Here is a 25767-nt window from a genome sequence, read left to right on the forward strand (position 1 = left end):
GTTTCGTTTTTCAGCAAAACAATGATGACAATCCCTTTTCACAACCAGAATTTGAATGGCATATTTCTGTTTAAATGCAAACATATTCTCACCAGGAAAAAAATATTAACATGTGAATGACTATTTTAATGAGCACTAAGACCTTAGAGACAAACCTTTCTCACTGCCAGTCAAGGTTTCAATGAACAATTTGTTTGGTAGGAAGGCCTTTATCAAGACATCAGTAGCATTGGTTAGATGTTGCTGAATTTCAGAGAGATTTTTCTGGTCAATCTGCTGGGCAGATAAACTCGGTGGAAGAAGTCTGTAATATAATACAGATAAACCATATACATGGTGAAAAAAGTCTGTAATACATACAGGTAAAGTATATACATGGTGAAAGAAGTCTGTAATACATTATAGGTAAAGTATATGCATGGTGGAAGGAATCTGTGATACAATACAAGTAAACTATATATATGGTGTAAAAAGTCTGTAATACATACAGGTAAACTATATATACACGGTGGAAGAAGTCTGTAATACGATACATGTAAACTATATACCTGGTGGAGGAAGTCTGTAATACATACAGGTAAACTATATATACACGGTGGAAGAAGTCTGTAATACGATACAGGTAAAGTATATACATGGTGGAAGAAGTATGTAATACATACAGGTAAACTATATACATGGTGTCAGCAGATTGTAATACACTATTTACGTAGCATGAGTTAGAGTCCCACCCATTAGACTGGAAATTTAGATCCTACAGGTCATAGTACCATAGTTACTGCTTATAAAGCAGCTTAACTGCAGTGACCTGTTTACAGTATAACCAGCTCACACTATGACTGATTTTCGATTTTCAATCTGACCAGCTAACACAATGACGAGCTAAAAGTCTGACCTGCTTACAGTATAACCAGCTCACAGTATGACCAATTTTTAATCTGACTAGCTATTAACAGTCTGACCAGCTGACAGTTTAACCAACTTACAGTATGACCTGCTTATAGTCTGACCCATTTTCAGTAAGACCAGCATACAGTATGACCCATTTTTAGTTGGATAAGCTTACACTTTGACCTGCTTACAGTTTGACCAACTTACAGTATAACCCATTTTCAGTCGGGTCAACTTCCAGTTTGACCAATTTTTAGTTAGACCGGCTTACAGTCTGACCTATTTTCAATCTGACCAGCTTTTTGTCTAAACAGCTTACAGGATTACCAACTCACAGGATGACTTACAGTAATAATTATTTTAGTCTGATCTGCATACAGTCTGACCAGCTTATAGTTTGACCCATTTTCAGTCTGACCAGCTTACAGAAGGACCCATTTTCAGTCGGACCAGCTTACAGTTTGACTAGCTTATAGTTTGACAAGCTTACAGAATGACCCATTTTTCATTTGACCAGCTAACAGTAGGACTACCTAACAGTCTGACCAGCTTACCCTATAATAAACTTACAGTATGACCTGCTAACAGTATGAATCATTCTCTGTCTGACCAGTTTACAATATAACCAAATTACAGTATGGCTAGCTTACTATATGACCAACTTACAGTTTGATCAGCTTACAGTCTGATCTATTTTCAATCCATTCAGCTAACAGTATGGACCAGCTTACAGTTTGATCCAATTACAGTGTGACATATGTTAAGGCTACAGTGGCATGATAACAGTATGATTACTTACTGTGACCTGAACTTACCTGTTTAACCCTGACAAGTCAAATATTAGAGTTTGATTTGTGCTACAAATTTAGGGTTGCTGGATAGCAATTGAGGAATTAAATAGACAAATCAATGAACTAAAGTCTTGAATTCAACATTGCATTTAATTTTCTTTATAAATATACAATGTTCTACCTGGTCAATTTTTAATATAACATGACTGGGAGAAATAGTCATTTATAATGAAAACTTGACAAAGTATTACAATCAAAGCATGTCCTACCTGTGTAATGTGAGGAGTAAATTATACACCTGTTTTTCACACCTGTCAAGGAGGTCAGAGAATTCCCGAACCAACATGACCAAGATCTTCATCTGAAATCCCAAAATCTTGAGGGATTTTTGGAATCCTTTTTCATCTCCCTGTGATAATACCTATAAAATTTATTGGGATATCAATGTCATTTTTCACTAGAATATTATTTTGCACCGTCAATTAAATCAAAGTTTATTATGTGAAAAAATTTGTAAATGATACTTTAAACCATTTTATTAACATTTGCAATAAGTAAGGAAGCTCATCTATATTTAATTTCATGTGAATAGTGTATGTTCCAAATATGTACAATCTTTAAGACTTGAATTGAATTTGAAAATATTAAACAATTTTTATATCTGAGCAAAAGCCTCAATTAAAGTATAAAGTGTAACTATCTGGTACAACAAAAGTTCTACTCTGACCTTGTTTATTTTTTTTTTTTGTAATTGTGTTATTTCTACTTGTAACATTAATGATTCACGTGCCTGCAGCCAGGACTTTGAGCTAATCCAGGCCAGAAAGCTTATATTAAACAGCTTGGACCAGCATTTCTTTATTTTTAGGTTTACAAACCTGCCGCTTGGTTTTCTGAGTTTTTTAAAAAATAATAAAATTTAAAAAAAAGAGATCTTTTTTTCCCTCCACAGCAAATTTTTGACGGGATCAAGATTTTTTTTTGGTTGATGCAGTTACACACCACTATCATGAAGTTGCCATTCATTGTATTATTAGAATAAAAATGATGCGGAAAAAACCATTTTCCTCCTACAGAACATTACAGTTTTTTGGCTCGGAAATTAAAAAAAATTGTCGGTCAAAAGTGATTTTTTTTTAATTTCCTCCTCCTACGGAACTTTATCATTTTGTTGTGTGTAAACCTAAAAATAAAAAAATGCTGGCTTTAAAATTAAAATAAAATGTTCAATGTTCCGTACAAAAATAATATAACATAACATTTATATTACAAAAGTCTATTCATTTTTTATTTATTTACACGAAAAAAACCCCACAAACCAGATCAGATCAGTATTCTAAACATTCAAAACAAAATGAAAGTACATTGCTCAGAAAATTTTGACATCTAAAAATAGCTTTGTAATTTCCATAAGTTTAGATAACAAAATGGAGTCCTTTTCACCAAAAATGTAAGTAATATTCAATCATCTAATTTGGTTTCAACTTTAGTTACAAATGATGCAGGATATACAAACCAACAATTTTCTTTCATCACTGATATGTTTTTAAAACTAGTATCGATTTCAACTTCTAAAGGGTGCTAATGGCCTATAAGTTCAGCTCCCTCAAGAGAAACTTCAGTAAACTTGTATTTAAATTCAGGTTACCCGGTATGTTAAAATCTATGCCAAATAAAATTCTTGGAGAAAAGGGGTACCATGTATTATGGAACTTTTATGATTTATCTGGTTGAAAGGATGCTAAGAACAATGTTTACTTCTAATTTGGCTTTAATATTGACTATTTAGTATACTTGTTGATTTAAAGACTTATTTAACAAAACCACTCAAAAGTCAATCAGAAAAAAAACCAATATGATTTAAATATAGGTCTCTACAAAAGCACAAATTAACTTTTGAAAGGTTTTGTAAAATAAGTCTTTAAAAGTCAGAGAGATCCGAGAACCACCCATTGAGAGTTTTGTTCAGTGAGAACAAACTATAGTGTTTGCATGAAACTTTTATCAACCAATCCCATTATCACAAAAAGATCACTCAAAGAAAAGATGTCGTTTCATTGGATAAATGAAAGTTCCCTCTGATGTCACTTGACATTCATGTCTCTCAATGGGTTGTTTTATTTCTCTGACCTTTGCGCTATTGTAGAAACATGCACCTTAATCTGACTAACGAGCACTTTTCTAGTTACTATGATTTTATTAACAAGTGAATATCCAATGTTTTCTATTTCATAAATAGTAATTTTCTATTTTTTAAGTTGTTTGGTATCATTGGCAGCATGTATCAACCAACACAAAATTAATTAATCATATACGGTAATTGATGTCAATACCTTACTTTGAAATTACTGTGGTTAATATACATGGCAATCCCCCTTAACATTGATGGTTTTAGCAAGTTTTACCAAAGATACATGTAATAAATATTGCATTATTGCTGTCATGTACATATCAAACAAAGCAAAGAGATTCCAGAAAAAATCGAGTTTTATTCTTTGAGTTGCCGACAAATGAAACAATTAAGGTTCTGATTAAAGCCAGAAAAAGATGATTATCATAAATGGATCTTGTTTTATCTAATTTTTCTCTGGAATAATCTATCTATTCCCAATTATCATCCCACAACAAATTTAAAATATAACATCTTAAAAAAGTGTTTATAGTAGAGGTTTTTTTAAACTGAATTAGTAATTGTATATTATTTCATTAGTTCAACAAAATGTAATCTAAAATCTTAAATGGTATTATCAAAATAATATACAGTATATATATATATATTGGATAAAAGCATACCTCTCTATGGAAAAATAAACTTTTTTTAATTTAAAAAAACCCTTGAAATTTTGTGTAAAATGAGAGTAGTTTTAAAGTATTTATATATTAATAACAGATGTGAGGGACTTGAGCATATGTCGGAGTCAGTGTTTGTGGGACTGTGTAATATAATGGGGACCTCAGAAGAGGTAGCAATCAGGAGGGAGACAGAGGACATCGGGGAGATGGTGTACAGACGAATGATGCCTAATGATGGGATGATTGATATGGTGAGTGGAAGTAAGAGAGAAGGTTTCAGACTGAACGGATCAGATGTGGACTTTATGTACTGGCGAAACAACCACCGAGTGATTATGGACATGTCTCAGTCTGAGTATTACAACACAGCCAATACAACCTTGATTCTCTCTGACAGTTCTGAGAGTCCACCAGGATTCACTCTACTTCAGTTACTGACACCAACAACAAACAGATATGTCCGATCAGCATGTGTCAGAATGAATGTCAGAGTCTATATATCTAGTTCTACATACAGACAGCTAACTTGTTCAGTAGTAGAACCTAATTCTACTGTACATGGACCCTGTGGTAGTGGTGTATTGGGAAGTATAGAATATGACCATGCTCACTGTTTTGTTAGTGACTTTTGGCCTGTGTCTGCCTCCTCATGGATAGACAGATGTCACTCATGGCCTGATCCTGAAATTGTCAATAACATTGTCAGAAATGGCTGTCACTTTGTAGCAATAGGACACCCATTAGGACCCCATGAACATGAAGAATGGAGAATTTCTTTTTCTAAGGCAGAATATAAACTTGTGTACTCAATGAACCACTGCCAGTTTTTGACTTATGGACTGTTAAAACTTTTCTTAAAAGAAGTAATGAATCAACAGTCAGAGGAAACCAATAAACTGTTGTGTTCCTATCAAATGAAGACAACAGTTTTTTGGGCGATTCAACAAAACACACTACCTCAATGGTGTCCACAAAATCTGCTGGCCGGTTTCTGGGTCTGCTTTAAACTCCTCCTTAGATGGGTGTATGAGGGAGTTTGTCCAAACTTTTTTATCCCACAAAACAACCTGTTTCTGACAAAGATCCATGGCTCAGCACAAAACAGATTGTTCCTACAGTTACATGAATTGTACAAGAAAGGTCTGGCCTGTCTGTTACAGAGTTCCTCTATCAGGTCCTATATCATTGATGTTCTATGCAATTCTAGACTTTCTATGTGTACAGATGAAAGTATGATGAGGTGTGAAGTTGATTATGATGTAGAACTTGTCAGGGAGTCCTCTAAAGAAGCTGCTCATCCAGTAGATCTATTTGTTCTTCCCAAAGTCATACACGCAATAGAGCAATTAGTAGATTCACCCCTGACACACTATCAACTTGTTACATTACAAAGACTTATAGCTTTCTTTTTTCAGTGTACTGCATTTCAATTACACAACATGTACACTAACACAGGTGTAAACAAACAAATGTATATTGCAGACAAAATGTCCTGTCACATGCTGAAATTAGCAGCCAAGTTTGGGTGTGTATCTGACATGTTGTACATTGCCATGCATTATTACAAGACACTCAGATACAGGGAAGCTTTATCTGTTCTAGAGATGACAAAGGTCAAGTTAGCACAGCCATATCTGATGTATTGGGGACGTGTAGACAGAGAGAGGTATACCGAGGCTGTAGGGGGGCAGTCCTGGTCTACAAAGATCAGACAGGCTGTAGCATGGGATATCATACTGAGAAATAACATCTGTTATATCAGTGAACTAATACCAGAACAACAGTCTGCTCTACAGAACAGAGATACTACATTATGTATCCCAGTGTTTGTAATGTTACACTTCCTAGAGTTCTTGTGTTACAGACACATTGATACAACATTATCACAAGCAGCTCTAGATGAGCTACAGGTCCTAGTCCACCATGATCAGGGACTGTATGTACGTGGTCTATACAGAGACATCTCCTGGGAGATCCTGGGGATCTGTCAACAGATCACAGGGAACCTCCAGGCTGCTCTATATTCATACCAACAGTCACTAACACAGTATCCATGGAACAACATACAAACAGCTACACACAGGAGAATACATGATATAGGAGGAACAACCTCACACTACTAAAAAAATCCCTCATTTTGGAATACCATAAAAACAGTTGATATAAATGTATAGATTTCTATGCAGATTACAATGATATATCCTCCTTTTGTTACAGTCATTCTCTGCAAATAATGTTAAAAGCTATAGTAGTGTACTCATTGAAACCCCCCCTCCCCCCCCCCAACCTTTTGGTTTATCAAACTTTAGTTTCAAATGTTATCCTTCACTTTAAACATTTGTGTATTATCAATATTATAACAAACACACCTACACAGGATGGAATAATGAAATGAGTGTGTATTAACATATTTATTACACACTTTTGACAACATATCGAAGACATTCATGGTCTATGTCTCAATTCAGTTTAAGACGTAATAAGAAGTGGATTATGTCAGACGTTGTATTGTAAAGTATAAATCACTACCTTAAATTTCTACAAAATCTAATGGGGAAAAATCAGAGTTCCGCAAAGATCTGTATCAGCCCTGGAGGCTGTATACCGGTATTATAATGTCAGCTGTATCGCATGTGCAAAAGCCACGTATTTATTGTTATAGTATATGTCAACATTATTATAAAAATCATGTATATCAATACTTTATCTTGTTTTCAACTTGAGCCACATTTCATGTAACAAAATTGACTAGACACTGACAAAGCACCATTTTTGTATTCTTTGCAATTCTGATGTTAGCTGAATCTGTATGGAGAAGGTATTGCCAGCTGCCTAATCCGTTTATGTAATATATTTACGTAATAAAATATGTTCAAATCTAATCAGTCTGTAATCTGTATGTTACCAATTTCAATTTTCTGTTTGTTTCAATGACACACTGGGTAGTAGTAAGTTGATTTGTTGTGTTCTGTATTTCATTATTAAGCATACAGTAAAACACGGTTATAATGAAGTCCCAGGGACGGGCAATTTTACTTCGTTATAAGCGTAATTCGATATATCCGTCAAGTTTTCAGTACGTTAAAGAGTCTTGAGGAATGAAATTCACTTCGCTGTAAGCGGTAATTCATTATAAGCGTGTTCGCTATAACCGTGTTTTACTGTATATATATATATTATAGTTTCTGTCCTTTGACTGATATTGGTGTCTAATACAGTAAAACTTGGTTATAGCAATTTCCTAGGGACCAATGGATTTACTTCGTTATATCCGTAATTCCTTACATCCGTATAACGAATTCGTAGTAATAACAATAGCGAATTTTCTATATACATATTTACATTCACCAGACTATAATTTTTGCTAATTGAGGCTTAATAACTAAAAAAACCTTCCTTTGATAGCTTTAATAATCGTTTGTGAATTGAAAAATTTATATGAAAATGAAATCATTCAAACTATTATGTTAAATGGTAGCGCAAACTTTTTAAATTGTAAAGAAATTAGTTATAAAAGTGTTACATTTCGTTATTATTCACTGCTTTCGGACTCAAAATCTGTTCGCTATATCTGTAAATTTGTTGTATCCGAATTCGTTATAACTGTAAAATTTTGCAAAGTTTTGTTAAGAATTTTAACAGGGACTCAAAAAAACTTCGCTACATCTGAAAATTCTCCATATATCTGTGTTCATACTAAACGAGTTTTACTGTACAAGGTGTGATTTTGAATAGAGGATGTACGATTCTCTATGTACAGAACCACCTAGAAATCAATGTTATGATTACTCACCAAGGTGTGATATTGAAGAGAGGATGTATGATTCTCTATGTATAGAACCACCAAATAATCAATGTAATGGTCACTCACCCGTCCCTCCAGATCCAGACGAGGAAGCAACTGAAGGAGATACACAAATCCAGTCTGGATTTCTCCACAGAGGTGGTTTACCATGTCCCCCACCTCCAGATGGTGACCAATGTGGGCCTTATTACTGACTGCATGCCTACAAACAAAGAGTACATTTATCTACTAGGTTAAGTAATTAGTCAAACTTCGTTATCTTGAACTAGATGGGGCTGTTGAAAAACTTCGAGATATCCGAATATTCGAGATATCTAGGGTAAAAAACTTTAAAAAATTGGTGGTTGGGATTTAAAATCACTTTGAAATATCCATTGTATTTGAGATATCGGTGTTCGAGATATCGAAGTTTAATGGTAGTTTTTTCTATCATGCCTACAAATGAAGCTCTTATCTTCTTTCAATCAATGTTTACATAACTTCCTGATATTGTGGCATTTTTGTAAAATATATTTTTACAGTACTTTTATTTTCCTACTGTAACATTGCCAATTCATCAATAATTCTATAATAAACATAGAATTACTTTATTCTGAGATACTCCAGGCTTTTTCAAGGATTTATCATCAATTTTCTGTATTTACTTGGCATGCTTACATTTGTGAATTATTTCTGGATGATATTGTCAATGTTGCGATACTTTATTTGCATTTGTTTCCGATTTCCATTTGGACTAATTGTTAATGTTGCAATAAATACTTTACTTGGATATAGCTTTCCATAGGGTAACCATCAACTTCATATCAAGTGAGGTCACGATTTGACAAACATCAAAAAGACCCCTGCAAACTGAAATAATACTTCCATTCAATGTCTATTGATAAAAGGCATATAGAGAAATTCTTCTAGATATCAAGTTCATTAAAAATGAAAGCATTTAAATGCAAATAATAGAACCTTTGTCCTCCATCAGAATACAAATTTCAAAATTAAACTGAACGAATAAAAAATGTTCAATTCTTTCAGTCATTATTTGGAGAACAATTTGTACAGAATATCCAGTATGTAGTCAATTGAATCTTAGGGCTATAACTAGTCGTCAGTCAAGGGGATTTCCCATAACCTCAGACTTCAATAACATACTATGATAACAATGATAAGCTTATCAACTGGTGCTTCAAACTTGTTACTAATTATAGAGGCGGGGGTTACCCTGAGTGATCTCCTGTACTTCCTGTTCTGTGACTTGGTCACTCACTCTCAAGTTGTCCAGAAGTCGCAGAAAGGCCTGTAAACACAATCAGGAAAATCATTAAAGATAAACACAATCACTAATTAAACTTACCACAAAACAATAAGGCTGTAAAGACTATAGCATTGAATCATGATTTTTTGAAGTATACACTCTCATAACTGCAGCGGTGTGTGCATACAAATTGAGTAACGCGCGTTAGCGCGTTATGAAAATTTGTATGCACACACCGCTGCAGTTATGAGAGTGTATACTTCAAAAAATCATGATTTAATGCTTATATTTACATTTTTTTTAACTTCTTGCCTTGTATGCAAATGTGATTCATACCTTAAAATTCCTATCTTATCCTAAGGGTAAGTTCATATTTAAATGGAAGAGCCACAGTAACAGCCACAAGTGTGAACTTTGATTTTCGCTTGTGACGTTGCAGTTTACAGCGTTCAACGTTTGTGACGTCATAATAAAACTTGTCGATTTGACCTTTGACTACTTGTTGCATTTAGAGGCATTTAAAGATCACAGAATTTAATGGAAAAACACAGTAGAATGTAAATATTTGCATGTGAACACAACTTGGCAATGAAAACAAACAGTAAAATCCGGAAAAATATAACGAAGGTGGAATAACACACCTGGAAAATATAACGAAGGTGGAATAACACACCTGGAAAATATAACGAAGGTGGAATAACACACCTGGAAAACGACACTCAAACAGGGCTCAAAGTTGCCACTAAATAGGCCACGTCTGAAGCTTAAATACAAGTTTTGCCACTTAAATTAAAAGCCAGTCGCCATTTGGCGACCAAAAATATCCGCCGAGTTTACTTTCAAAAATTTTACATCAAGTTAAAAAATCTTTCGAAATAAACAAAACGGTGTACTATTTAAACAACATGGTATGTTTCAGTCCTATATTAATATATACAAAGAGGAACTTCGTCTAATGGAAGTTTTATATGCAAAACTGCATGAGACAAATATGTTTAGTAATGTTTGTGACACTTTAACATAACAAGATACTTTAACATAACACGAAGGGAAACTTATTTTGTTACACCAATGTGAAAGAACTTTGTATGAGATATTCCTTTTACGTATCCACTCAGAACAATCAAATTTGGAGATTTAGTCATGCGCGGATCTAGAGGGGGGGTCGGGGGGGTCCCGACCCCCCCTGGAAAATGAAAATTTATTAAATTTACATAGTAAAATTATCGCGAAAATATGCCTCGGACCCCCCCTGGCAAACACAACTAGAACTGTCCTAATGGGACTAATACCCCCGCTAGGCTAATTTCAAATGGGACAAATAATTGAATTGAATAATAATTAAGGTTTGGAACACATAAAAAAAAAAAAATTCTAGAATTGTAAAAAAAAAAAAAAAGTTAACAAAGAAAAATTAAAATCAAAATTGTCAGAATTTCACTGTAAAAACATATCTATAACAGCAATACATTTACAAATGTATGTATTTGATGATACATTTTTTTAATTTAATTGATTTAAGGAAAAACCAACAAAATGACAATAACCCCTCCCTTTGCAGTGAATAGAAATACCGGTAGCCAAGCAATGCTCTTCTGTTGATAAAACTTTCAATATCTTTCTAATAAGAGTCTTGACAGATGCAATTAGTTGTTTCAAATTTTCCTCACTTTCTCCTATGGCACAATTGAACTCCATATCAGAAAATTGATCCCATAGGACTATGATTTTCTTTGATGAGTTTGTTAAATTTAATAAACTCCCAAAACATTACCATAATTACCATACTATGTAAAAATATGTAAAAAAGAAAATTTAATATTACAAACAATTTTAAAATTGCCAAAACACTACAATCATATCAGTAATTTTGAATTTCATTTAAATTAATGCCCAATAGGGTCACTTCATCAAATTACTTGACAAATAAATTTCAACAACCTCTAAAAATAGTTTAACTTCTTTATTAATAATTATATTATTTATTTCCTTATAATGATAGACCTTTTGGTTTACATGAAACAGTTTTAAAATAGCCCCAAAACCATCACCCATTTTACAGATTATCAATTTCCCCTAAACACATGCTCCATCTGAGCCATGGCTCAGATAATGGCTCCCTTGGGACAAATGAATTCAGCCACACTTGTCTTTGATGTTCTCATTAGCTCCTAAGAATTTATCATTGACAAACAAAAACTTTGCATTGTCAGTTGATAGAATACTTATAAAAAATAATTTTTTTTTTATTAATTAAGACATAAAGACAAAAAACTCCATCTGGATGTATTTATATAAATATATTTTAGAGTGTTTTCTATTAATTAATTAATAAATCTGTAAGGATTACCTCCCTTACTTTTCAACATTAGTGTACAATATATAGAATAAGGAAAATGAAAACTGTCATAAAATCATTAAATCTTGTCTGATCTTAAAAAAAATTGCAGGTGCACATCTTCAGATGGTGTTCAACATATGTACAAATTTTCAAACTGTTCCATGCAGTAATAAAAAATTCTATAGGGGGGACAAAGTTGCGTCTACAGACAGACGGACAGACGGACAGGGTGAAACCAATATACCCCCCTAAACTTCGTTTGCGGGGGTATAATTATCCTTTGGACCCCCCCTGGAAAAATTTTCTGGATCCGCGCATGTTAGTAGACCTGTCTTCTAAGAATCAATGTAAAAGAAAACTTCTAGTGCCAGAAAATATTATAATAATGAGTATGATGTGTCATTTTTGATTGGATTGAAATTATTTCTTTTTTGCCAGACATGAAATGTGCAATGAATATCAAAAACCTTTTCAACAATACATTCCTTTTAATATTTTCTACAGTATATTTAATCAGAGAAAATATGCAGATATCTTAATGCTTCACAAAGTTTTACTACTAGTGACCTGAATTTGAAACTGGCGAGTTAAATTCAAAGTACCGTAGGATGCCATTTGGCGACTTTGTCAAAAAGTCTACTTTGAGCCCTGTCAAAAAAAACATTTAATTGATAATGAAAGTTATAATGATAAATAAACTGTACATATGTCAAATAAGTGAAAAAATTGCGGTTTGGGGATAAAAAGGAATATCTAAACAAATTTAATTCAAGAGTCTAAGCTGGATTCGAACTCGAGATATACAGATCACAGTTCTGACACTTTTTCCACTTGGCTATGTAGTAAGTTACAGATTGCCATCGATAAAATCCTGAAATGTTGTTTCGATCAGAGGTCAGCCATTTTGTGATGATGAGTTATTTCACCTTAAGAATTAGACACAGGTGAAAAAGTTCATTGGGATATGAACTTAGTTGGTCACATGATCAAATCCTGTGAAGCCTGAAGTTATGTTTCATAAAATGAATATTTTTCACAAAAGTTATACACATTTTTACACTATTACATACAGTGATTTACACACAAACTTACTACGAATGCTCTTTTATTAAAATTTTATTATGAGGTTAATAGAACTCTTAACTTTGTGTAATATTATAGGTACATAGATATATATCTACAGGTATTAAACTGGATGACTACCTTTTTAACAAAGAGCAAGGAAGAAAAGTTATACAGTTTTTTCAAAATTCTCCATCTGATCATGAGAAGTTTATGATATTTGATATTGATGGCATATAAACTTTTTCTCCATTTAAAAAAAGCAGATATGGAAATCTCTATTTAACTCAAAAAATACAGTGAAATAATACAAGATTCCTAGTTATGAACATATCAACGATGTATTACTCTAGTGCTCAGCTTGTCATTTGACATAAAAAACCAATAGACTGTCATTTTTTTCCTAGAACTTTACATAATCATTCAAAAGTGGGTTATATGTAATTGTCTGTGTTTCTGACAAGCGAGTGACCTGGATTTTACAAAATGCTCATTTCATATGTAAAAATAAATGAAACTCCCAGTCAGCAACTACTTTATAACAAGCTTTCATTTCCTGTAAAATTGGGATATCTTATATATCATTAATAACAACCCAATGAATATTTAATAAGTATGCTTAATGAACTCTCAAGTTTTAAGGATGGATTCTATTTTAAAAATCCATGTATTTGCAGCAAAAATTATAAGGAAAAAGAATTAAACATTGTTTAAATTTTCCATAGGGACATGTCACTTAAAATAAAACACTTACTCCCTGACTATTATACATCCAGGATATTGTGCACAACAAAATTAAAGCCTTCAGATTTTTATAAGCTGAATAATAACCAGTACTATTGATTGATTGACATCATTTTTCAAATTTTATTCTGAAAATAAACTCCTCAGGTACACATAGGTAGCCCCCAGGTAAAAATCCCCATCTACAGGTGCTTCATACCAGGAAGTCAGGAACAGAGGCTTTCACCTGAAATATCTTATCTCAAAGGACAGTATTCAATTTCTAGGTACAATTTATTTCAGTTGAATATATTTTTAAAAACTAAATTCCTAAAATTTCACTCTATAGTGATAAATACACTAAAAAAACCTGACACAGCCACATAAGGTACCGTATATCCATTTATTTATTTTTTTGTGTGTATGTCACAAAATTTGTGAAAATGTGTAATTTTTAAATTTATGTAAGTCTTTTTTTGTGAGTTAAAAAGTTTCTTTACACAACAAATACCAGATAAATATTATGCATATTGGACATTTTGCGATGTAAAAGTGATTGTGAAAGGCGAAAATTAGATCACTGCAAAATAACTGGATCTAAGTTAGTTTATAAAATAAACTCAGGTGATACTTTAACTGGAAAGTCACCCACCCCTTACATACTGGTACACAAACCTTATCATTTAGGGCTTCTTTGAGCCTCTTTTGCCTGATTAAGTGCACTACACAATTTTTTATGGCACTGTTTATCAGAGTACTTACCACTTTGTAATGGTACTCACCACTTGTAATGAGTGGGTTTTCTTGAAGAGGTTGGACAACGGCACAGACAAACAACTCAGCAGTTCCTGATATAGCTCACCACTGACCTAGATAAACAGAGCAGATGACGTAATACTGGCAATTATAGTGAGGTGATGAAGATGGAACAATTCATCAATGACCTAGATAAACAGAGCAGATGACGTAATACTGGCAATTATAGTGAGGTGATGAAGATGGAACAATTCATCAATGACCTAGAAAAAAGGACAGATGATGATGTAATGCTGGTAAATAAAGTACATATTATGATGAAAGCAAGAGAACATCAAAACAGATGATGTGATGCTGGCGTTTGTTGAACTTACAATATTTTAGATAATAAAAAAAATATTGCAACACGTACAGTTCTCCATTTTATATACTTTTAAGCAGTTAATGCACCTTATTACTAATTCTAAATACTGTAAGTCGTTTTAATTCCACGGTGTTAAAATTTCACAATTTTATTAAAGTACCAATCGCGATGGTTTTGATTTCATACAGCTTAAAAATCAATTGATCAGAATATAAGCATTGAAACTTTTGATAACTCATGATAGTATTCACGATGGGTTTAATTTTGCAGGAAAATATTAAATTATGCACATAGTGAAAATCAAACCATCGTGATTATTTGCCAATCTACAGTATGTACTTTAAAATTTCTCTCTGACATCTAAAAATGTTACTTTTCAAAACTGTTATTACCCCAATATGGAAAGACATTCTAAAGTATTTGGATGTGCATATTGATAATATTAACATCAACTTAGAACATTTCTGTTTCCTGAAAAAAAATGATCATGCTCATAATTATCATGTTTATATAGCTTAATAAAGCTGACAAAGCTGAATCATGCACAGTTTAATTCGCAGTCATTGCAATTTTTTATATAACACATCATGTATCTTTTCTGCAATGTTACTACCTTAATTCATACCCACATAAAATGTCAAAGAAATTAATTCACTGCATTTTAAAATAACAAAATACTGTTAAAAGCTACATAGTGGTATGTTAACATACAGTTGTATTGTAAAACAGAAATACCAAACCAAAATTTTTATAAAAGACCATAAACCAAAGTAAAATGATCTTTAAAAAAAAATGCATAATTATGATTTTCCCAATATTCCACAAATAATCCTAAATAATCCAACTTTGACCACATTCACACCAGCACTAGAGAGTAGTTGCAGCCTGTTGCTGTAAAACCACTGACCGTGTTAGATAAAAAAAGAAAAGAAAATAATGCACCTCAACACTAGCCAACGGTTTTGAATTGATGTATTCTTCTCATTTCATCTCTAAAAGTTAATATCATCCTACCTATAAATATTGGATGTAATTTCACCGGCAGTATCTGTTTATTATTTTTTTTAGGATGCAAGGAATGATGCTAATGGTTACAGCAAGTTCCATACTGACCTAGAACAATTCTGATGATGATGATGGAGATGATGATGATGTAGATTGAGATGATTTTAGAATGTAATTTAATACTGCCATAGTGAATTAAAAAAAATTAAATGATGACCTGATTATTAACTTAATTGAGGCTAAGGTATAAGTGTACCAGTATATCAATTTGAAAATTACCTATGACAGTAAATTATTTCATTTGTGCATAATCTGACCGTAGATATTCTACCAAGCCTACTCAATCTCATGCTATCCAATAAGATAGCTGAAAACCTTGATTTGGGATATCCACTCCCACGACAAGGTTTTTTTAATTTTGGGAGGGGATTGTTCTTTCTAAATACACAGAAGGCAGAGAAATCCAGGCCTTCAATGCATGAAGAACAAAAATCAATAAAGGATTTTCTGCAAACGTTTTCAGTGCCCTGCATACATATATTATTGTTAAAAACGCATGGCTCGATAGCTCATGCATATGACCCAATTATCTTTACAAACAGCTAAAATTTGGAAATTCCCTTGTGACGTTTAAAAGGATCTAACGTTTACAGAAAATAGCTGGGTCGTGGAGCATTAGGAAACTCTGGGAATCGAGCTTTTAAATGAACTCAAAGTGTCAAGTTCTTCAGTAGTCCCATAAGGGTGGAAGTGACTTTATACCGGTATATATATATACATAGCCTGCTATCGACCAGATGTGCAGATGTGTATTGGCAAACAACTGAATGCGTTGGGACTTTGTTAGGATAGGTAAGCATGCTTTTGATCCTACAATAGTACTGGGGGTAATTTTTATCTTCATGAAATAAGTCATACACTAGTTCATAGAGCAAGCAAGTATGTCTCATGAGGCATATCAAATCATAGTTTGTGGGACTACATGGCTGACTGGCTGTGCGTAAGTTAATTAGCTGTTTGACACGTCTTCTACAAGTCATTCAAGTAGTGAGTTCTTTGACCCGGGAGTTCACCTATGGCCACATGGCATTATAACAAGTATCTACATGCAATATGAATATGGCCTGAATGAACTTCTTATAAATTTTGTGATTTCAGACTGTTATATATACCTACGACAACATGGAGATTTACCAGGCCCGGAAAATCAGCAACATTCCTACAGCTATCTCTCAGCCCTTTGATTTTGTGTGTAGCCACAATGAGAAATTCAAAATCAAGGATATTGGGGTATGTAGACTTTATTCAGGTGCAGACTAAATGAAATTGTTATTAACTTCTCGGGTACAATCACAAAAGTTTGGCAAAACATTAACAAATGTCTGATAAAAAAATAAAATAAAAACAACCGGAGAGCTTGTAGCTGTGAACTTTTCTATTTATTGAAGGGGGGGGGGGGGGGGGGTGTTAGGGTTGTTTACAACCGAGGAGACAGGTTTCCTACATTGTAACATGTTCACTTCTGCCATTGTTTGAGTATCAGCGGGTGCCCGACCCAATCTGACCCCAAACAGAGTGGCCGATCTGATAACATTCAGTCCCCCTTTTAATCTGCGATATATCTAATCAAAAACAAACTATATACCATTGATCAAATATCTACACTCAAAGTCAATACCTACACAGGGCACAGTTTGTGCTCAAGTTAAATTAAGGAGACGGCTAGGGAACTCTAAAACTTTTTATTGAAACATTCATATTCTATATTTGAAGTCATAAAAAATAAAAAAAACTTGATGTATTTGTACATAAATTCAATAGCTGAAATTTTAGATTTAATTTGCAGGGGAAAACACTCACTTATTAATTTTTATTCTTCTGTAAGATAAAACCTTAACCATAGGTCTAAGGAACATGGTTTGAATTCAAATGAGCTGTAATTTAGTGCCAACATGACAGTGACTGATTCATATACTTTAAATTCGCCTGTACATGACAATGAACATCTGTTTATACTTTAAATATAGAAAACATTTGCTGATAATGAATGAACATTCTGTGTTACAGTTAACAGAAACTCAGTATGTTTTGATTTCAGTCTCTATCAATGGACAAAAAAAAACTGGAAAATCTCACGTTATGGTACTGTAACAGTACTAGTATATATTATATGGCCCAAACCTACTGTTCCTCCTTGAAGGAGAGCATTCTCTGTAATGTGTGTTTATTGGATGGTCTGTTATCATGAGGTGTAAGACACTGCAGGAATTACATAACATTTCCATGGTATATTTATAACTGAAAGCTCTGAAAGAAATGACAAAGCACCACCAATCCGGTGCATTTATACTGGTACTATTGATAACATACTGGTACTATTGACATAACATACTGGTACTATTGACATGGCATACCGGTGCATGTATAAGAAATCAATTAAACATGGCTCCAACTTACTATTACCGTAATAGTTCAGTCTGATTTTTTGTGACCCGCTTTCAATCCTATATCCTATATACTCCTTTGCACTACTTTCTTTAATGTGAACTGGAAGCTTCCTCTGAATATGTGTTAATTAAGGACCATTAATTTCGTCCATTCACTTCATACAGTTACAAGGGGATATTTTTTTAACATGTGTAGAATTTCTCTCTGAAATATATGTACTTCACGGAATAGTAAAGTTTTCTTGTTAACTGTTATTTTGGAGGTCACCTAAACTTAACAAATTCAGAGAAATTATCCTGTTTAGTCAAATCATTTACATACATTATACTGATAATAGCCAATCATTCCTCTAAAAGGAACACCTATTGTTTTATTAACTAAAAAAAATTAAACTAGAAAAAAAGAATTATTGCAAGAATCTTCAAATTCAGTCATGTTCGTAAACAATGCTGTTAGTGCATATCTGTGTGAACTAATATAAAACACAATCATAATGCTCCAAGTTTTCTAATTACTCCCTCCCTCCAGTATCTCTCTCCCACAACTTCACCAACTTCCTAACCACACCAATTAAAGACCAGTCAATCTTATTTCTTGTCAAGAAAAACTTGGGAAATTTAACCGTCTCTACAAAATTCAAACTCTGTTATAATTCATGATATCGTAACTGTCCATATATGCCTTATATGAAGACATTTCCGTCAAACACATGCATATAGTGCTAAGTTCATCTATTATTGATTGACAGGTCACTGAGGTTAAGACAAAGAGCGACCTTTTACGTGTGACATCCCAGGACAAGCCGGACATCCACACACAAGACTATGTACTACAGCTCCAGTACCACATCAACGGCACGCGCGGACACTTCCTGTTGGTGGACGGCTCTGGGGAGGTCAAGGCCAATGGACAATGCAGAGACCAACGCAGTGAGTGTTTAACCCCTGTACAAATGGTAGGGAATTCCCGGTTTAATTTGCAAGAGCCAATTATTTTCGGGATTGTCGGTTTTTTAAATGGCCATTGGGATTAAATGTCATGAGTTCTGTTGAAATGTTAACATGAAATAAAAACTTGCATTTTATAATTTGTTGGGGAGGTGAACTCATGGGTAAGGAATACCCTTAAATCACTGAAAACTGAGCCATCCTGACTAACATATTCCCCTCCATACTGTAAACCAACTATTATTCATGACAGCTTTATTTTGCGATTTACCAGAGATTAACTGGTTCGCAACGACAATTTTTTGCGACTACAATTTATCCACACTCGTTTTGATATAACAACATTACGGCAAAGACAAGTTCGCAGGAAGAAATATTCGCAATGAAAAGGCTCTCGTGAATCTTTCGGAAATTTCTTGCATACGAATAAAAGTTTTTTTACAGTATCAGTTCCCTAACATAGAATCACTAACCATGTCTTGTAAAATTGAATATATGTACTGTGCATGTGTTCTCGATACATGAACAACTATTTATAGCTCAATTAAATAAGACTCTATGTCTGTCAAGAGACAGAGTTGACATACCAACCTAATCTATATTATCCTCTAAAGTAAGAGTTTATCAGAGAATTTTTTTTATAGTCATATTAAAATCTTGTGTACAAGAGATTTAGTTTGCTTGTTATTAAAGAACTATATATGATATTAGTCAAATTTGGCCCCCAAAATTCGCTATTTTTAAAATGATTCAGGTACATATACTTGTTGTGTTATCTTATAAACGAGTTGACTTAAAATATGTTTTTCACCAATTTATTTGATTTATATGCACTCACTGGCAGTATATGACGTCAGAAGTGACGCTATTTTTATAATTCAATCAAAATCAACCAAAAATTGACATTTTTCTTATCATTTTTCGAATGGGAAATATAGAGCGACTCTTTGAACAAGAATGAACTTTTTGTCACTTAAAAGTACTGGTAAGATACATCTTTGGTGAAAATATTTTGTTTGTTCAAGTAGTCGCTCAATGTTTCCTTAAAGAAAAACTGCCTCAAACCAAACCGTTTTATGCTAAAAATGAGAAAATGGCGGGAAAAGGTAAACTTTATGATGTCATATTTTTAAATTGTGGGCTCTAAAATCAAAATGAAAATTATGAAAAAACTTCAAATGTATATTTGTACAAATAAAACAAAGAATTACAGTAAAATGACAATGTTCATTTTAGGGGGCCATTTTAGGCTCAAACCATATATAGTCCTTTTAAAGATAATTTCATTGTTGTTACAGCTCTGCTGACGGTCATCCATAACTTCACACAGAGACGGGAGTCTTGCTACCAGATCATTGGCTGGGGGGACAAATTCAACCAGAAAATCCTTTACATGGATGGCACAGAGCTTAAAACTAGGGTAGGTATCAAAATACAAAATATTATAGTATTTCACAAGAAGGACTACATAGAAGTTTTGTACATCTTTTTTCTGTTGTTGGAAAAGAAAAAAAAAAGAAAAAAAAATTGAATCATTACAGTGAACATGTTGATCTTTGTTGATTTAATATAAAAGAGAAATTATTATAGTAATTAAATATTGTGTGGTTTCACCAATATTCATTGAATATCAATTTTCATGGGTTTTGTTGTTAACTTGATCCACAAAATCTATAGTTCATTGAAGTACAATTTTTAATAACAAATTGTATTGAAAAGATCCTAGTCAATGAATTTATACATTCATCCTTAAAATAGTGTTTTTTGATAAATCCACCAAAATTGATTTTCACTAATACACGTATTATTAAAACACAGAAGCAGAATTTATCTTAACTTCGTTACTAAACAACAAATGTGTCTTGACTTCAGCCATACAAGCAATCTAAGGGAGACAACAACGACGACACATTTTTTTCATTCCGAACCAAAGGAAACAGTGAGGATGGACATTTTGCCATTGTGTCGTGGACGGGAAACTCCCTAGTGTTTGACACCCAGGGGAACTACCTGGCCCCCAACAATCTGTCGCGACGGTCGGACACCTCATACTTGTTCAAACTACAGACAGTCGACTGGATGAAAGTGACCACTGTATAAAATCTCCCAACCTGGATCAAAATCTTTTACATGTACCAGTAGTTATAATAGAATTACCTTGTTATTTCAATACTAAATCTATAGATTTTTTAAGTTTAAATAAGTAGATAATTATTCAATGTATTTTGTAAAAAGGAATTGTAAACAAAGTGTTTATTTAAATATCCTATAACACGATACCATATAGCTCCCAGGTAACATTATCAGAACCTGTTTGGCTATTATGAACATCAATCCTTCAATGTGATCTCAATCTGTGAACAATATTCCAATACTGAACTAGAGTAACAAATGGCTGAACCTTGAACCTTATCAATGTCTGAACATTGAACTTGAACCTTATCAATGTCTGAACATTGAACTTGAACCTTATCAATGTCTGAACATTGAACTTGAACCTGACAATATTTGAACACTAAACTTGAGCCTTACAGATGAACATAGAAGTTGAACCTAAACAATGTCTGAACAAAGAACTTAAACCTAAACAATGTCTGAACAAAACTTGAACCAGATGTCTGAGCTCTGAACTTCAACCTAAACATCTGAACTTTGAACTAGAACCTTCACTATCTTTGAACATTGATCGTGTCAATATGTAAATTGTACTAAACTTTCCACTGATCTCAGTTTACAGCAGATCTTAGAATTTTAGGGCTCTGTGCTCTTTGAAGTAATGAACAATTAAAAGTGAGCTGACATTGGAAGAGCCGGCCCCTGGGAATGGAGTTATTGGAGAGACTGTGTTAACAAACTGTATACATATTATATTTAGCATGTGCAGTATTTGGCAGAAAATGATTTTTTCAAAAAGTTAGTGTGGATTAAAATTTCTTAATGTGCCTATTACATATATTATGCATGGCATTTAGCTATGTACTTGAAAAAGCGGAAGAAAGCTTTCCGTCAAAAATGCTAAAAAGAATACACAGCTGAATGTAATATGATTACAGTACGTGATGAGATTATCCCTTCTAGTCAATACACTTACATGACACACAGTACTTTACTAACCTACTTGCCATTCATAATCAAATTTATATTGTATTCTTTATGTAAATCAGTTTTATTCATTATTGTCATTGTACGTAATTATAAAGTTTATGTAGTGGTGTCTATAGTAAAATGAATTCCACTTAAATTAATGCCTGATGTTACAACAATAACCCGCTTCTAGCCAATTTCTGGCCAAAATAAGATTGATTTTGCTACTCTTTTGATAGTTATCAAACCTGATACTTACTGAATTTGTTAACCATACAAGATTTAAGTATTGCATCATTTCAAGTTGTGAATAATTATATAGATAAAACAAACTGTAATCACCATTCTACAGGTCCATTGTGTGTGAAAGCGGAACATCAATAGTATATCACTTACTTAAAGTAGTAGTATTCTTCTAGGTTTATGAAAGCAGACAATTTACATTGTACAATATAGAAAATAAATTCAACAAATTCAATAGAACTGTACAGTTTACAGCTGAGTGTAAATTGTGTCCAAATACCACTATTTCATCGATACTTTTGAGTCCTTTGTATATAGAGTTATCTTGTTTATTATGTGTTTATTATGATGAAATTATATTTTTACAAAAGAAAATCAAAATTACTTGTATTATTTGTGTAATAGATTTTTTTCGTGTAAATATTTTGTGTAACAGTGGGTATTTGAACTGTTCTTGTAAACCTACATGACCTTAGTGTCAAGGTTTCTTGATTTCCCCACACATATTGTGATAAAGAGCTTTATCTTGAAAGCTTTAGTTGTAGTGCCAAGGGAGATAATAAAGTCTAAAACACTGGTAGCATCTGCATTTTTCATTGTCTACACCATATAACAAGGTAATACGTTATCTGCTTAAATTTTTACGAATTTAAAGGCATGCAAACTTAATGCTTTAAATTTTTACATGTTAATTTTGCGAATTTTTGTACCAGTAAAATAAAATATGTGTCAAAGTTGAAATCAATCAGCAATATTAATTCATTAAACAATATCGTTGTTAAATATTTACTGATACATGTACAACTAGAACTGTCCTAATGGGACTTATACCCCAGCAAGGCTAATTTCAAATGGGACAAATAATAAAATTGAATATTAAAGGATTGCAACACACAATTACAATAAATTCTAGAATTGTAAAATAAAAATTCAGTGAACAAAGAAAAAAAATCAAAATTGTAAGAACTTCACTGTAAATACATATGTATACATTTACAAAATTATGTATCTGATATATTTTTCTTTTATTTAATTGTTTTAAAGAAAAACCAACAAAATGACAATAACCCCTCCCTTTGCAGTAAATGAAAATACCGGCAGCCAGGCAAATGCTCTTCTGTTGATAAAACTTTGAATATTTTTCTGATAAGAGTCTTGACAGATGCAATTAGTTGTTTCAAATTTTCCTCCCTTTCTTCTATGGTACAATGGAACTCCATATCAGAAAATTGATCCCATAGGACTATGATTTTCTTTGATGAGCTTGTTAAATTTATTAAACTCCCAAAACATTACCATTTTACCATACTATGTAAAACTAGAGCAGAGCTCGTGGCAAAGCCCCGAGTAGGTCTTCCGTTGTTGCTGCGAGTTGAAAATATATGTTACGATTATAATGACTATACTTTCAGTTCTGCTTTTGTTATAAAAATGTGTTGTAATTGAAAGTCTGTATATAAAACGTGTTTTGAAAAAAGAAAGGAAGAAAATATTTTAGGAAAACTATTTGTCGAGCAGAGTTTATGTAATCGTTTCAAACATTGTTTAAAAAATGAGATCATGTTTAATGGCGAGTTAAATTTTCAAAGGGTAGCAAGCATTGTTATAAACATTAAACAGTATGTACTCATGATTCATGTCAGGAATTGTATTTCTTTTTTAAACTGAACTCGCCTACAAAACACGTAAACTTTTCTCAAAGATAACTTCTATATTAAAATATTTCTAAATTTTAGAAGACTATGTGCAAGTTTAGAATTGCGTGCTGACAAAATTTACAGACCCTAAAACGTACTACTACACCAAAAAAGCGTGCGGCCAACGTGCGAGAAACGTTTCGTGTAAACCTTTTAGAGTTTCATGTAAACCGTTTAGCGTTTCGGGCAAAGCGTGTAAATCGTTTCGAGCAAAGCGTGCGAGAACCGTTTGAAACGTTCATCAGATTTCATTCGGAACTCTCTGACAAGTTAATTGTTTCAAAATGGCGCGCGTTTTACATTACTTTAACAAAATTGAACGAATTTTTAACAAACAAAAGAAAGGTATATGTATTAAAAGACGACTAGTTACAGAGTACATGTATATTTAACGTTTTCATGCGATGTTTCAGTACTGAAACAATATTAAAATTCGCTATACAATACAGTAAGCGAAACATGATTTCTATTGGAACAAACCTAAATCAACTTTAACTTGCACGATCATGTTTTGATAAGCATGTATTTTTATTATCTATTTACATCGATAACTCTTACTGAGACCATTCGGCTGTGTACAAGCAGCACACATTACCTCGGACATCGGGCGAGACCTGCACCTGGCTGAACCTGTCAATCAAACTCTGTGTATTTGTTTTCATTGGATGGTCAGGCGTCTCTCTTTTGTCAAAAGCCAATGGAAAATTAATGAATTCAAGGTAATCGGAATCAGAATTTGATAAAGCACACAATTTAAATGATAGAAAATTTATTAATTATTTGAACAAAATTAAATGTAAACATTGAAAGGAAATAAAAAAATTAATTATTATGGGAATCTATACGCATGGTACTCAATTAAAATAGATTATATTATGATTTTATTATTTTATGTAGTAAAATCACCCTTCCAACTGTTACTCAAATACATAACAATTGATGACCTGGGGCTATAAATGTTCTGAGCTGTGTGCGCTGAAGCGGCACAAGATTCTCGATCGCATGCGGCAATTGAATTAACACAGACTGGCCGAATAAACAAAGGGGTGGGAAAGTGAAACAAAATGTTACACATAAGAAGAAACCACCAAAAATGTTTTTCGACAGATCTTGATATCTTTTCTCCAATTAAAAAAATCCAGCGCGAGCACCTGTCAGCGGGGCGGGAGGAGTGGGGGGGGGGGGGGGGGGGGGCAGCAATGAGTTCGCTTCCACAATGAAACTACAGAAGTGATTAATATGTGACCGATAGAATCTAATCTAAAGTTGTTTAAACTCATGTGAATATTTTCTAAAATAATCATCGAATGCCTCAATTCAGGGCATTCCTTTATCGTGCTAGCACCTACCGCAAACATGTAACATGGAACTTTGATTATAATTTGATTTGATTTTTAAACTACCTTGTACGCTATCGTATAAATCAATGCTTCATCAACTGTAAAAGTAAAATAACTTTATCTTAAACCAATATAATAGTTGAAAACATAATAAAATAAAGTTGTGTCCGTGCAAAATATGAAACATAAACGCGTCATAAGGTACATGTAGAAGAACACGAACCGACCGCG

At 33.1% G+C, this 25767-nt stretch overlaps 2 protein-coding genes, 1 long non-coding RNA gene and 1 pseudogene across 6 annotated transcripts in view; 2 read left to right on the plus strand and 2 right to left on the minus strand.

Moving 5' to 3' along the window:
• Positions 1 to 25767, minus strand: part of LOC128193006 (uncharacterized protein C1orf112-like) — a 73514-nt gene that overhangs the window by 14092 nt on the left and 33655 nt on the right. For 3 of the 4 annotated variants that reach the window (XM_052866167.1, XM_052866164.1, XM_052866163.1), the window contains exons 7-12: positions 14435 to 14521; positions 9493 to 9568; positions 9045 to 9129; positions 8347 to 8482; positions 1952 to 2103; positions 156 to 304 (exon numbers count right to left, since the gene is read on the minus strand). In XM_052866167.1, the coding sequence (XP_052722127.1) occupies positions 156 to 304; positions 1952 to 2103; positions 8347 to 8482; positions 9045 to 9129; positions 9493 to 9568; positions 14435 to 14521 (685 nt within the window). The remainder of the gene's footprint in view (positions 1 to 155; positions 305 to 1951; positions 2104 to 8346; positions 8483 to 9044; positions 9130 to 9492; positions 9569 to 14434; positions 14522 to 25767) is intronic. The other variant, XM_052866166.1, reaches the window with a different exon arrangement.
• Positions 2962 to 8323, plus strand: LOC128193007 (uncharacterized; annotated as a pseudogene).
• LOC128193010 (uncharacterized) lies at positions 16073 to 23079 on the plus strand. The gene is made up of 5 exons (XM_052866169.1): positions 16073 to 16629; positions 16936 to 17067; positions 18974 to 19154; positions 20471 to 20592; positions 21045 to 23079. Exons 2-5 carry the CDS (start codon positions 16960 to 16962, stop codon positions 21270 to 21272), a joined length of 639 nt encoding a protein of 212 aa, XP_052722129.1. The 5' UTR covers positions 16073 to 16629; positions 16936 to 16959; the 3' UTR covers positions 21273 to 23079.
• LOC128193011 (uncharacterized) lies at positions 21306 to 23814 on the minus strand. The gene is made up of 2 exons (XR_008244584.1): positions 21611 to 23814; positions 21306 to 21580 (listed from the first exon to the last, which is right to left on the minus strand). It is a non-coding gene; the product is annotated as an uncharacterized LOC128193011 (long non-coding RNA).

Source organism: Crassostrea angulata, chromosome 7 (assembly GCF_025612915.1).
Source record: "Crassostrea angulata isolate pt1a10 chromosome 7, ASM2561291v2, whole genome shotgun sequence".
NCBI lineage: Eukaryota > Metazoa > Mollusca > Bivalvia > Ostreida > Ostreidae > Magallana > Magallana angulata.